The 14,131-nt window shown below is 33.9% G+C and overlaps 1 protein-coding gene across 1 annotated transcript in view; it reads right to left on the bottom strand.

The window, feature by feature from the left end:
- The window catches only part of LOC145239781 (muskelin-like), a gene marked incomplete in the record, with an annotated part of 94,653 nt that overhangs the window by 44,370 nt on the left and 36,152 nt on the right, over nucleotides 1-14,131 (bottom strand). Inside the window, 4 exon segments of the mRNA XM_080103257.1 lie at nucleotides 886-998; nucleotides 3,767-3,838; nucleotides 7,574-7,648; nucleotides 10,925-10,979. Coding sequence (XP_079959383.1) covers nucleotides 886-998; nucleotides 3,767-3,838; nucleotides 7,574-7,648; nucleotides 10,925-10,979 — 315 coding nt within the window.

Genomic DNA, 14,131 nt, shown 5'->3' with positions numbered 1-14,131 from the left:
TACAACTTCTAGACGTTTGACAAAAACACACCTCGAGCATTTTAAATAATCTTTTTCTTTCTGAAGATTAGTTTGTCGAGCTAAAATTTTAAATAACATTTTCTTTAGTCTATCAAGTTTAAATTGTCAATAACATTTTTAGATACATACAAGTGATCTGTTTCATATAATGGTTAGTGTTCACTAATGAATCAGGAGATCAGGGTTCAATCCTCATTAGAAACATACTAAAGACTAAAAATGGTAATTGACACTTCCTTATTAAACAGTATTATAAAGTGAGAGTCAAAGGGGCTGCAGAGTAATCTGGGGAAGTAAGTAATCCCCCCCCCTCCCCGTATCATGCGCCAATCCCATTAAGGTGTGGTCAAATTTTAAGCGTGCAGATTCAACAATTACATTCGAAACACATTTTCGATTGATAAAGAATTTGGATTATTCAAACTACTGTCTTCATATTGAGTGTTATTCACACAACATTTCCGCAGATGCCACCTTGAACCTTCTTTAGGTGTATCTCAGAAGTCCGTCTGAAATTTCAAACCCTCTATTTAATCCACAGCAGTAGCATGCTTTCATTTCATCAGTCATGACAGAGTTGAAGTCTTAAATAATTTGCAATTCATAGCCTCATTGAACCTCAATCTCCAGAACTAAATTAAACCTAGTACTTTATCTGGGTCCTTGCAGACAATTCTAGTACGAATTTTGGGAAGCTTAAACCTATTATTGTTTTTAGATGTAGATTCTTACTACTTATCCCTATAGATTAATATATTATGGTTGAAACGTCGTGAGAATAACATCTGAGAAGAATAGTCTGAATAATCCAAATACAAAATTACTAATCCTCATTTCAAAATTCATAAATGTAAAAGAATTTACCTCCTCTTCTGTATTTTTTGACAAACAAGACCATGATTGGGACGGAACATGATACGCCCATAAATCAGCAAGATCCTGGTTACCATCCCAGCCACCATATAAGTACATCGTTTCTGTAATGCAAACAATAACAGTCAGAACAAACATGGCATACTATTATAATAACTATAATAATAATTATAACTACAATAATAATAATTATAATAAAAGGTTACAGAATTTTAGGTTCTAATCATGGCCATCCCTATTACAGGCCAGGTGGTCATACAACGTGTGTTTTTTTTTCTGGAGGTGATGTGAATTATCTAAGATAATGGATATAGCAGTTGAAAATGGAGAAAAATTCTCCTGTGAAATTGGTTTTATATTTTTATGTGTTCTACATACCAAATAAAAATTACAAGGAGTTAATTCTTGGCAGCTTTCTATAAATGAACAGACAGGTAATTTTCAATAAACAATGACAGATGTATATTTTAATAGGTGATTGTTATTTTTCAATATGGGATTATTATTTTGTTTATACAGAATTTATACTCAATCATGGCCAAGGTTAGAATCCCTTCAGAACAAAAGTTTGTAGGAGCAATGAGAATAGTGTTAGCAGCTAAAAAGATCTGTTGACCGATTGTAAAACTTGCCACCAGTCTGAGACTCCGAATGTTAGATCTCTCTACCATTAATTAAAATAAGACAATTATTTAACAATTACAAGACACCTCTCCAACCACTGATATCCATGAGAAATAACACCCTACCTGAGAATTCTTCCTTCAAACTCCTCGGCCTAATATTCAGTCAATATGAACTGGAACAAATACATTGAGGACACTGTGAAGGCTGCTGCAAAGAAGGTGGATTCCCTCTATCGAGCTAGAAGACTGCTCACATTTGAGAGTATCCTATACCTCTACAAGGCCACCATTCGCCTATGCATGGACTATTGTTGTACATCTGGGCTGGTGCATTTACTGCTAGCCTCTACCTCTTGGATAGGGTCAAAAACAAAAATTAATAAAAAAAATAATAATTTCAATCTAATAAGTCTCACTTTGTCAACTAAGCTCCAACCCCTGTCCCATCACCGCAATGTTGCATCCTTGTGCCTGTTTTACAAATATTTTAATGGAATGTGCTCTGATGAACTCGTTGCACCCGTGTCCTCTCAATGTACATATCCCGACAAACCCGCTCAGCAACAAAATCTCACCCTTCTCTATTGAGGTCTAAATACCAGAAAGCTTTCTACTTTAATAGTTTCTTTCCTTAAACAGCTAGACTTTGGAATTCCCTTCCTGTTACCTGCTTCCCTGACTATATATAATCGTGTTAAACTCTTCTTTTTCAATCTATATTTACGAAAAATAATGTCTTAAAATGCTGCCCATTTTCAGCTTCGCATATTTGTGCTCATTCCAAAACATTATTCATGACAGACTGCAGAATCTCTGGATTGCAATTTTTTTTTATACAAAGGAATCATCACTTATCAAGGCCAAGAGGCCACTCAATTTAACTCCCTTATTGTGTTCCTGATGCTTTCCTTCAATTCTAGCAGGGTTGTGGTTTGTTAGACTCTTTCTTTAAGACATCCCTCCAAGAAAAAGTTGTGGCTAGTCAAATCTGAGGAACATAGTGGCCATTTGACATTGCCATAGTGAGAGACAATGCTGCCGCCAATGCATTGCCTGAGAAGCTCCATGGTGTCTCTCACCATATGTGCTGTTTCCCCCATCTTGTTGAAACCATAATCCAGGCCTATTTTAAATTTGTAGGCACAGGAAGTCTGTAATCATAGTCCAGTATCTCTCTAGTAACAGTGACAGCATTTTCGACTTAATCTTCAAAAAAAAATTAGGTTCAATAATCTCCTCCTCTGTTACTGCACACCATACTGTGCACTTATGGGATGAATTGCTTTTGAATTTTCAAAGCCACAAAATCTGTAATTTTGTTTGTTAATGAATTCATTCAAATGAAAATGGGCTTCATCTTACATATTTAACTTTTGCAGAAAATTGGGGGTCATTTCCGACAAGTTCTTGTATTTGAACTGCATATTGAACTCGTGTTTGAAAATCGTCTGGCTTCAAGTGTTGAACAAGCTGCACTTTAAGGAAATTCTTTCTGTGAATACTCGAGATAATCAAGGGAAAGATTAATTTGAAAGCAATTATTAAATTCACCTCAAAGTATCAGAAATATCTAAGGCACTTGATATCAGTATTTTAATGGTGTCTGACCATCTATAAAATGCATTCCAGAATAAAAGTTTGCTTCTGAAATCTCATTTTTGTAAACAACCTAATATATGTTTGTATTTAAAAAAAAAAAAAGTTCATAGGTTGTATCTCCAGTGAAAAACGTATTGCCTCCAATTTTAACAGAACTTAAACTACAGGAAAATCTAATTGTATCAAAAATTTGAGCCAAGAAAAAATTTCTGAACCTATAATTTAAGTTGTATTGTCAGTTTTTAATATAGCAGCATGTTTTTGAACCATTTCAGTATCCACGCCCCTTTACACATTATTTAGGGTCCAAGCATTTTTTGGTATAATACAAGTCTTGCTAAAAGTATATTTGATTCTGTTAAGTAGGTCATCACAAATTGATTTCATCCTCGACACATTGTCACTGTTCATCTCTATTTTCTTCCTCCTGTCTATTATCCTTTTTTATTCATTCATTTTTAATGCTATCTCCAATGTTACAATATCCATTTTCTCTTAGATTTTGTAGAGTTGAAAAATAGTATATAATATACCAAAACATAGGGAATGTATGAAGCCATTTTTTTTTTTTTTTTGCATAAAGATTTTATAGCCAACTTATAACTATGCAGCTTTAAGGTGAAGAATATTTTATTGAAATAACTTACCTGTGAGGGGATCTATACACATCTGATGACCACCTCTCATACCAGGCCGATGGTCAAACGTAGTGTTGTTACCTAAAAAAAAAAAGAAAAAAAAATCATCAGAATGTAGCAAAAAAAGCAAACTTGTGCTATTTTGATGTAAACATTTATTTGTAATGCAAAAAAAAAAAAAAACTTAAATCTACTTGGTTTCAAAATTAGAAATAGACAAGCAATGTTTATCAAAAAAAAAAATAAAAATTAAAAAAAAAAAAAAGTTCCTCATAATTTTCAACAAGAAAACTTCCACAATCATCTATAGAAATATCTCTAGTGGTGTTCAATAAAAGAACTTTAAGAATACTTTGTATTGGACACATTATTACTATGTTCAATGTTTATATTTTGTTAAATTTCTATCCTATTATAAATTTCTGTACTGTCTGTGTGTGTGACGTGGTTTAAGTCAGCCTACAGGCAACCCACCCAGGCAATTTAGATACCAAAATGAAGCTTATGACCCAGCGGATGTTTTAGTGGTATTTATACCCATGTTTGGTGTATGGAAATGCAAAATAAATGCAAAGTAGTAGTGGTGATAGGTGTTAAATCGGTGGGAGTAGCATCAGCAGCCGTTAGGCAAAGTGGTGGTGAGAGGCATTAAATCGGTGGGAGTAGCAGTAAATAATATTGGTTGAAAAATACAAGATTTTTTTTGTTTACTTTAAAAAAATAAATACTTCCATTTTCTCTGATTACAAAAAAAAAAAAAAAAATGGACTTTCTCTGATTTGCCCAGGGTGGTCAGTTTAGACCACTAATCTCTATATAAATAAAATGAACTCATTTTTTCCCCCCCCCCGTCTGATTTTGACATTAATAGGATTAAAAATCAAGATATTTCATGCAAATATAATATGCACAAACGGCAGAACAATATCTGAGGTGTGTTATAGGCTTATTATTTCTCAAATTCCTCGATAATCTTAGATTTCTATACTTTTTCTGCTGAGAAGTCACGGCCAAAATCGGTTAAGATCAATGGAAGTGGTAAAATATTTTCTCTCTAAAAAATTCCTCCTCCCCCTGTCACCACTTAACACCATTTGGGGATCGTTCACAAGGAACAGTTAAGAGAACACCGGTTTGGCTTCGTAGTTCTTTCATGTGAAGTTATTTAAAATCACTAAACTAAGCTACAGTGCTCTGTGGCGTAGTGGTTAGCGTGCTGGACAATTCACATATTATTTTCACGTTCGCGCCGACCTACCGTAGTCGCTTTTTTTTTTCCTAAACAACTGGAATGGACTTTTCTTGGTGGTCGAACTGTTATGGTTGCAGATGTTTTTTTTTTTGTTTTTTTTTCACACTTTATTTTCCTACTTTTACTCATGACTCTGGGTTTGATCCTTCCTACTTACCTACCATAACATTTTTTAAAACTCCCCCCCCCGTCCCGGAAACAAACACTCAGGCAACGCCGGGTACCCCCGCTAGTCATTAAATAAAATAATACTTTTACCCATGTATATCATACTTTTTTTCATTAATATTGGTTGAAAAAATATTTTCTTTTTTACTTTTTAAAACTAATTACTTTCATTTTCTCTGTCTGATTAAAATAAAAAGTGGACTTTCTGATTCGACCAGGCTGGTCAGTTTAGACCACTGGTCATTAAATACCCATGTATCTCTTTTTTTTCGTTAATATTGGTTCAAAATACAATATTTTTTTTGTTAAAGTAGTTCAAGGAGACATCTCCTGCAGGAGAACCGACAAAAAAATAATTGCTAACTTTAGTTTTGTAAATATTGGTTGTGTAAATACACTGTACTTACTCATATTTCTTTCATAATATACAGCCATCTGGCTGCAACGGGGGTACTTGTTTATAAAAAAAAAACTATTATACTATTAAAAAAGGTAAAGTATTAAAAAAAAAAAAAAAAAAAAAAAAAAAATTTTTTTTGAATTATTTGTAAAAGTAAAAAAATTTCTAATTATAAAAACAGGCTTGATTTTATTATGTATTAATACTTCATAAAAATGAAACAAATTTATTACCCACCTCCAAAAAAACATCCTAGTTAAAAACATTGGGTAAAAGTTTTTTGATAAACATTGTATACCTATTTCTAATTTCAAAACCAGGAGATGTCAACCAGTAGACTATTTCTCTTTTATCAAACCTCAAAGTTTCTTAAATGTGTAGACATTTAAAAATATTTCAAACTTTAACATAACTTACCTGTAGATAGAATTTCTTCTAGAAATGCTTGACTAAGTCTAAAAATTTATATCAACAAAAAACTATGAACCAATTTTAAATTTCATTTTTTTCTACTTGGTTTGTGGATATGATATTTCTTAATTATATATGGCTAAAAACCTGAAATAAAAGGGGGGAAAAATTCTTTTTCTGAGGTAATATGGTGTTTGTGAGTGATAAGAAATGAATATGAAGAATAAATTGGGAGAAAAACAATTCTTTATAGATCAATAAATAACATTTTTTTTAAACAAAAATTACTTTATGATGAGGATATAATTATTGTTGCTGTACAATATGTCTATTGAAGGTTATTCCAAAATGTGGGCTAATGGAATGGAAGGGGTATAATTCTGCTCAAAATCTTTTGGAGGGCAAGGGAAATAACTTTTTATCCAAAAGTTATTTCCTAAAAAATAAATAGAAAAAATCAATTTCTTTTAAATGTTTATTTTCTAGATTGAAAATTCCATCTAACAACTTCAACTTCTGCTTTTTTGATTAATGGAAATTTAAAATTTATTTTCGTACTAAATAGACAAGAAAATCTTCTAGAATTTGTATTCATTTTTATATAACCACAATATAAAAAAGAGCAATAAACACTAATATAACTGGAAAAAATAGAAAGCTATATTATTCCCTCAATTATACAGGGTGACCCCCCCCCCCAAAAAAAACGGGCCCCAACAGGCCCCATTTCTTAGTGTTTTGTCCGAATGAAATGAAACTTTGGTCATAACTAGTTTATTATATTCAAAACATCACATCAAAACACAAGGGTCTTTGGCCTTTTTTCTCCGTTCTACAGCATATGTTCTAGATATACTTTATGTTTTTTTTGGGTCACCCTGTAAATAAACTACCCGAGTCATTGAACATTAGTGTTAAAATCCTACTGGATCCATCATGGTCATTTATTCAACAATATTAGTGAGAAAAATGTACAACCGAGATGGATACTTGTGTTCAATAAATCATATGCACTGAATCATTTTCAACAGTAAGTGGTCAACCATAGTCAAAGGCAATGAGAATATAGGGGAGGGCACCACTTCTTTTCCTAGGATTACTCCACTTATCCTTAGTCCTTACCTTATAATGCTGAGTGTTTAGCAAAACGGAAGGTATTTATGTCCCTCCCACGACGGGAAGATGTGACACAAAGGGCAGAAAAGTGGAATCATAAAAGTGCCTGGGCAACCCTGTTGGAATTCCCTGGTAGGGATACCTCAGGCGATTAGCAATAAATCCCTTCTCAAAAAAAAACATAAAATCTGGGAGGATAAACCTCCTAGAACTGCACAGGACTAGCAACATACTGTATTCAGCAAGGAAATGAAAAGAGGGAATCAGGTACAATTTTTTTTAAAACCATTAGTACGACTTGATCAAGGATTGAATCTTAGTTTCCCCAGCTCACTAATAAACGCTTATGATAGAGAAGAGGAAAAAAAAAAAAAAAGAAAAAAAAAGAAAAAAAAAAAGAAAAAAAAAGAAAAAAAAAAAAGAAAAGCAGGTTGATTACTAGAAAAACAAAAGCAAAATGGTTGCCTACCTTTGCTGACCGGTTCAATTGGTGTCCATTTAGGCTTGTAATCCTGCTGGCTAATATAATGATGAAAAAGGCCATCTACCAATTTGAAAGAAAAAGAAAAAAAATCTTCAGTAATATGATGCAAGCAAAGAAGAACTAACATATCTAGCCTTTTTTGGCTAGGAAAATAGTGTAGTATCTGTTCTGATACAACACTTCATCTTCAGTGAAGAAAAGATTCTTAAAGACTGAGGCAATTTTTATTTTAGTCCCAATCCAGAGTGTTCCTTTTTTGGGGAGCTGGACTTTTACCACATTATAAACTGATCTTGTGCCAAACTTTCTTCATGGGGAGGCAAATAAATTAGGATAACCATTTTATATTATCAGGTGAACAATTCTAGTTTGTATTTTGAGAGCTTTGAACATAATGTCTAGATTGATAGTATTATTAGCAGGGCTACCCAGCATGTAATAAAAGTAACTTCTATCTCTCTCTCCTCTTCACATCCTTTCTTCTTCACAGTCCATTCCTCTCTTTGGACACACACCGTAGTCGGGAAATAAATGTGGAAAAAAGTCAAAGTTACTTCCCCTTAGCGTCTGGCAAAGAGACTACAGACTATTAAAAGATGTGTTTGTCTTGATAACATTAAATGATATAAAAATCATTATTTGACTATAATGAATTAAAAATTATTTTAGATATACATCCAGGTTACAAATTGAGTAAATATCAACTTTGTAGGCATTTGTTGTGTATTTTTCAAGCTTTAGCTGGACATACGAACATAATATATTCGCTCCTTATATAATAGACTAGCATGTTGTGCCCAGCGTTGTCCAGATGTGGCGAGGTGGTAAAGTAAGTTATTTGAGCACCCCCCCCAAAAAAAAAAACTAAAATAATAGCGAGTGCTCATGTGCAAAAAATTAACCACAGTAGCCAGGCTCAAACCTGTAACGTGAAGGAGGAAAAGGAGGTGAAAAAAAAGCAACCATGTTAGCTGTCTCACCCATGGCGCACTTGTGATGTCATGGGCTTTCAAAATAATGCGTTTTAAACATGTTATTACTTTGCAAAAATGTTGACGCAAAAACTGACCCTTCCTTGCAAAAAATGACCCAGTCGATGGTCAAAGAATAAATCTTTTTGGCTTACTTTTACATATTTGTCATCCGAGAGATCGATCTTTCTAACAGTACCAATTTTATCAGTGTTCGTTGTGTGTATCAAAAGTTTTTGGCAGACATACAAACACACACTAACATTTTGCTTTTTATATAATAGAAAACAAGCAGGACTAACCAGGCGTTGCTTGGGACCATATAAAATTAAATAGAAGTGAAATAATTTCTATTTCTCCCTCTCTCTTCCAGAGTTACTGTATCTTTCTCTCTCTCCACCTTTTACCATCCTTCTCTATAACTCTTTATCTTTAACCAGACTCAATCCTATTCTTTTACTATGCTGGAAAAATGTAATTCACCATTCTAACAGCTTAATTACTTTTATGGTTACTTGGTCTTTTAGCTAAGATCAAAGTGTAATATTTACTAAAAACAAAAAAAATCAATTTGAGACTTAAGTAAGATGATCTCTGGAGTGAATGTAATATTATAGTGATTGAAGACTAGTTCAGAATAGTTTGGTCAATTAAAACGGTAGAGTGACAAGGATTACTATAGACCAACCTCTCCACTTTTGAATGACCTTGTGTCTAATTTATTCATGACTTTTGTATAATTTTTTGTAACCACTTTCATATGAACTTACACATGTATGCTACTTCAGGTTTCTCTTTTCTAGAAAATTTATTTAGCGCTGATAAATTAAGTTACATACCTTATTCATCAGATGTTTTGGAGACGGTAGAGACAGGTGGAGGACATGTTAGATTTGCAAAGTAATGCTGCACTGACATAATTATACCATTCTACTGTATCAAATAAGCATAGATATATGTCATGGACAACCACTGTAATATCTCCATGTAGTATGTATATGTATGAATGAACAATATGTGTCCTATTTGTATTGTTTCCTTTAGACACGATTAATAAAAAGATGAAGAAACTACACTTGTCTTATGTCCTTATTACGGAGAAGTTATTGTGCATAGATTATTTGAAATGAAAAAGTCTAATTTTAATAAATAACCGCCTCGTAGGCTGGGTCTGACACAAGGTCAAGCTTAGTATGACGAATGGTCATTTCTGAACACCACAAAAAAAAAAAAAAAAAAAAAAAAAAAAAAAAATGGATGTTAACAATCTTCTGAAACTTTGTAGATCTTGTTTGTTTGCCTCCTTGTTATCTTCTTTGATAAACTAGATGAAATGGTGGTGACCTCATCGATTAATACAGAGATGGGGAATAACCAATATCAATAGTAATATCCATTTATGTATGTTAAGGACAACCATTGTAATCTGCTATAATATCTCCATGTGCATGTATGTATGAATGAATGACTGAGTAATTTGTGTCCTATCTGTATTATATCGTTACTTTAGGAAGCTGCTGCCTTCATCTTTTAGTGATGATGAATAGAAATATGTTCCCGTGTTCATATGTGATGATTGTTGCTTTATACTTTGTGACAAAACTTATGTTATCATGCCTTTATGATTACAAGAATTTGGGATATGAAAATGTAGTTGTGAATTGGCTTTGTAAAATTTTCAAATAAAAACAAATGACCCAAATTAAGAAAAAAGTAGTTCAGTCTGCAGCTGAAAAAAAAAAAAAGTTGAAATAGAGATAAGTTCACAATTCGGGAGCCATGGCCCCCCTGTGTGTGTGTGTGTGTGTGTGTGTGTGTGTGTGTGTGTGTGTGTGTGTGTGTGTGTGTGTAATGGGCAGCACAGCATAAAAAAAAACAAAAAAACAAAACACTTTATCTAAACAACATCAATTAGTTTCAATTAAGAAAATCAAAATTAAGAGAAAAGCACCAAGTACGTGAGGGAAGGAAACAGGAAGTCATTCTTTGGGGAAACCAAAGTCATCGAACTCATGAATTGCTGCACAGCAAAATTAACATTTTCAGAGAGAATTGTCATAAAAGGGAAAATCAGCTTTTTCTTATTAAATAAAATATGAACTTTGCTAAAAAAAAAAAAAAATTAAAAAAGCTGAGAACTAGCATCGATGAGAGTCTCTAGCAATTTAAGCAGAAATCTGCCTTTTCTAAATTTGGTAGGGAAAAAAAGAATCGGACTTACACTAAAAGACAGACTTCCTAAGCAAATTTTCACGAAAAAGAATTAGCTAAGAGTTAATTATTTTTTTTTTAATCCAAAAATAAGAGAAGAGAAGAATTATTGGAATGAAACAGTGAATATAAATAATATATGCAAAATGCTTACCTTCACCAGCACAGGTAATCATTCTTTCACATGCATCAAAATCACCTTTCATCACCTGGATTAAAAAAGCAGAAATTGTTTATTACATTTACTTTTATGTATGAATTAGCAGGGCTACCTGGTGTTGCCCGTGATCATATAATCTCATCTATACCTCTCTCTCCTTAAAACCTTTCTTTATTACTGCCCAACCCTGTGCTTAAAAATAATCATAATGTAATTCATATACCAAAGCTATCCCTCACAGAATATTTCTAAATTTTAGATATTATACATCAGAAGCAATGCTAGTCAAGACAATACCAACTTTATGGATCTTTATTTAGTAGTTTTGGATTTTTAGCTGGGCATACAAATACACAAACAACTGCCCTTTATATAATAGAAGACTAGCAGGGCTACCACGGCAAAAGTGTAATACATTTATATGAACATTTCCATATCTCTTTTCCTTCCCACACATATATATATATATATATACACACACTTTTTATATATTCCTCAAGGAATGAGGAAGCCAAACAGAAAATCAGAGCGATTCTTTTTTTAGTTAGAAAAAACAAAACAGACCCCCACCCCCGACTAAATGTGTGCCAGTTCAGGGTCAAACAACGAATAATTTTTTTTTTAAATTTAGATATTGTTCATTCGGGTTAGCGTGAAAAGCAGATTTTCCAATCACTTCCATTTATTTATTGAGATTGTTGGACTGACTTCCTCATCTTGGTTGTTATAGTCACAACGTTTCGGCCGTTTTGTCCTCCGGCCTTTATCAGGTGTTTTGTATCAAACTGGGGAACCATCTGTTAGGAGTCTCAAACCCAACCCTTTATTATTATTACGAGGGTACTGTGTTCGGACTCCAGCTAGGCTCTGGGACATAGTTTCCGCGACTCTACGTGCCTTCCTGGAATCCACTGTTGTTTGTAATGTCAACCCTGCTGGTATGAGTTTTAAGTCTCTGCATCTGTACAGAAAGGTTAGATGGTTAGCGAGTCTTGCTAGTTTCACATGACGCTTTTCCAGACAATCACTTTCATTTAATTGTAAAGTCTATATAAACTATTAAACTAAAAAGCTTCCTTCAGTTTTGACAGACTATAGATACGCACAGTAAGGATGCCTGTGCTAGGAATTTCTGTACAAGAGTTGTGCCATCTCCAACCACACCTCTCCCGAGTCTGCGTTGGCAAGTGGAGGTTCAGGACGACTGGAAACAATGTCGTGATAAGTAGAGAGAACATACAGCGCTCTACCTAGAATTCCCAAACGGTCACCCATCTGGTACTAGCCAAGCTCAACATTGCTTAACTTTGGTGATCTGATGAGAACCAGTGTGTCAACGTGATTATGCCATATAAATTATGAAACTAAATAAGCAATAAATGGCATTCAGACTTATTTTCATCCCCACCAAATGATGAAGAGCCAAAACATGGAGTACTATTGTCACATCTGAAAAGGAGTTGCTAAGAACACCTTTTCCTGCCGTGACGGTTCAAAACTGGCTTTGAAACCTACTTCACCTCTCCTCCATCTTCTTTCTTGCAAGAGAAGTAGTGAGGCTATCATTTTCATGGCAGGTGCTCAAATGTGCTTCTATTTATGCCCCCACCTCTCCCCTATAAAATATTTGGAGACACTCGTCTAGCTACAATTGTAACCCCTACAGGGCAGCTCAGGTGCATAGGCTCGTGGTTGAGATGCACCTGTAGCCGATACCTGTGGCATCACCCATATTTTCGTCTAGTGGTCGAATTCGTCTTAGTCGTCGGTCGCTCTCCGGTTCTGCTTTCAAATCAGCTTCCAAACATCACCTGGGCTATCAGAGAAATATATTGCATTCACAATGGCGTTTCCAATTAAAGAAAAGAAAGTCAAAACTTAATTGGTTTTTCTTAACATAGAATTGATTATTCTTTGACTTTACAAATAATAGTTACACACTGGCCTAGTCATGCAACTTAGGGGGCTGGCAGTTTTCTTTCCTTTACCAAGTTCTCTGTTCTTCATCTACCATCAGTCCACGGGAAGGGATCAACTGTCCAAGCGAAAAGAAGACCCCAATTAGTCAAGTGTCTCGTTTTTATCAAATCGGTAATTCCTCCCTCTGCCTTTTTGGAGTTATTCTTTCTTTTTCTTTTCCTCTCCCTCTCTTTTTTTTATTTTTATCCTATAAATTTCTACTCCTTCTCTCGAACTTATCTCTACCCAATTTTTAACCCCCATTTGCACTGAGGTGTTTCAACTTATTATCAAATTAGGGGTGATTAGTCGCCCCGGTCGAACAACGCTCGGCGGCGACCCTAACCCCCGACCCCCACTCCAAGCTGTTAGCTAAGATATCTAGATCTCTTCATATCGCTCAACAGAGGGTTTAAAAACAACCTTTTCGTTGTTAACATATATAACGACAATGAGATAAAAACAATTATTTGTTTTTTCTCTTTCTGACAAAATCCCATAGACATTTCTGTTTAAAACAACATCAAACCATCATCAGAATTCAGGCGTGCAAATTCCTCTGAATTCGTGTTGACTCGGCATCACTCGGTCCCCATCGGGTCACACAATTGCTAATGATTTCCCTTCTTATCTATCTGTGCCTAAAACTAAACGTAAATTTCATGAGCAAAGTTTATCTCCCAAAACTGTTCTTGTTGAGCTGTCCTCTCAAATTAACAAACACTACCCAAGTTTCACCAATAATCATGGTGTTGTTTCACTGGCTGTCTGACATTCACCATTATCCTTGTATGGCCTTCGGGCCTTGACAAATTGTGATCCCTCCTCCAGTAAAAAAAAAAAAAAGAAAATAAATAAAAAAATAAAGATCTAAAAAAAAATATAGCATATTCATCAATATATATTTCTATATATCAAAATACAGTCCCTCTTTTTCAAAATATCTTGAATTTAGAAACTAAATGTGTTTTTTTTATCTTAAAATAAAATATTTAAAGTTTCTTAATTTTCGGCATAGACATAGATCATAATCATATTTTTTTTTTACATCTACTGAAGACACTATTTTCTTATTCGGTAAAAATATCTGCCAGACTTGAGATTAAAAGTTAGTCTGCAAGGTTGCATGTTGGCAGTGCTATTAGAAATTGAAATTTAGTCCCTCTTCTTAAAAATATTATGAACTTAAAATTATTTTGAATTAAGAGGCCACCTGGTATTGCCTGGTCGTAAAATATGCTT

This window comes from Euprymna scolopes, chromosome 19 (assembly GCF_053919585.1).
Source record: "Euprymna scolopes isolate OS-2025 chromosome 19, ASM5391958v1, whole genome shotgun sequence".
Lineage (NCBI taxonomy): Eukaryota > Metazoa > Mollusca > Cephalopoda > Sepiida > Sepiolidae > Euprymna > Euprymna scolopes.
Note: the sequence above shows the minus strand (reverse complement) of the source record. Positions and strands in the feature narration are given on the sequence as shown.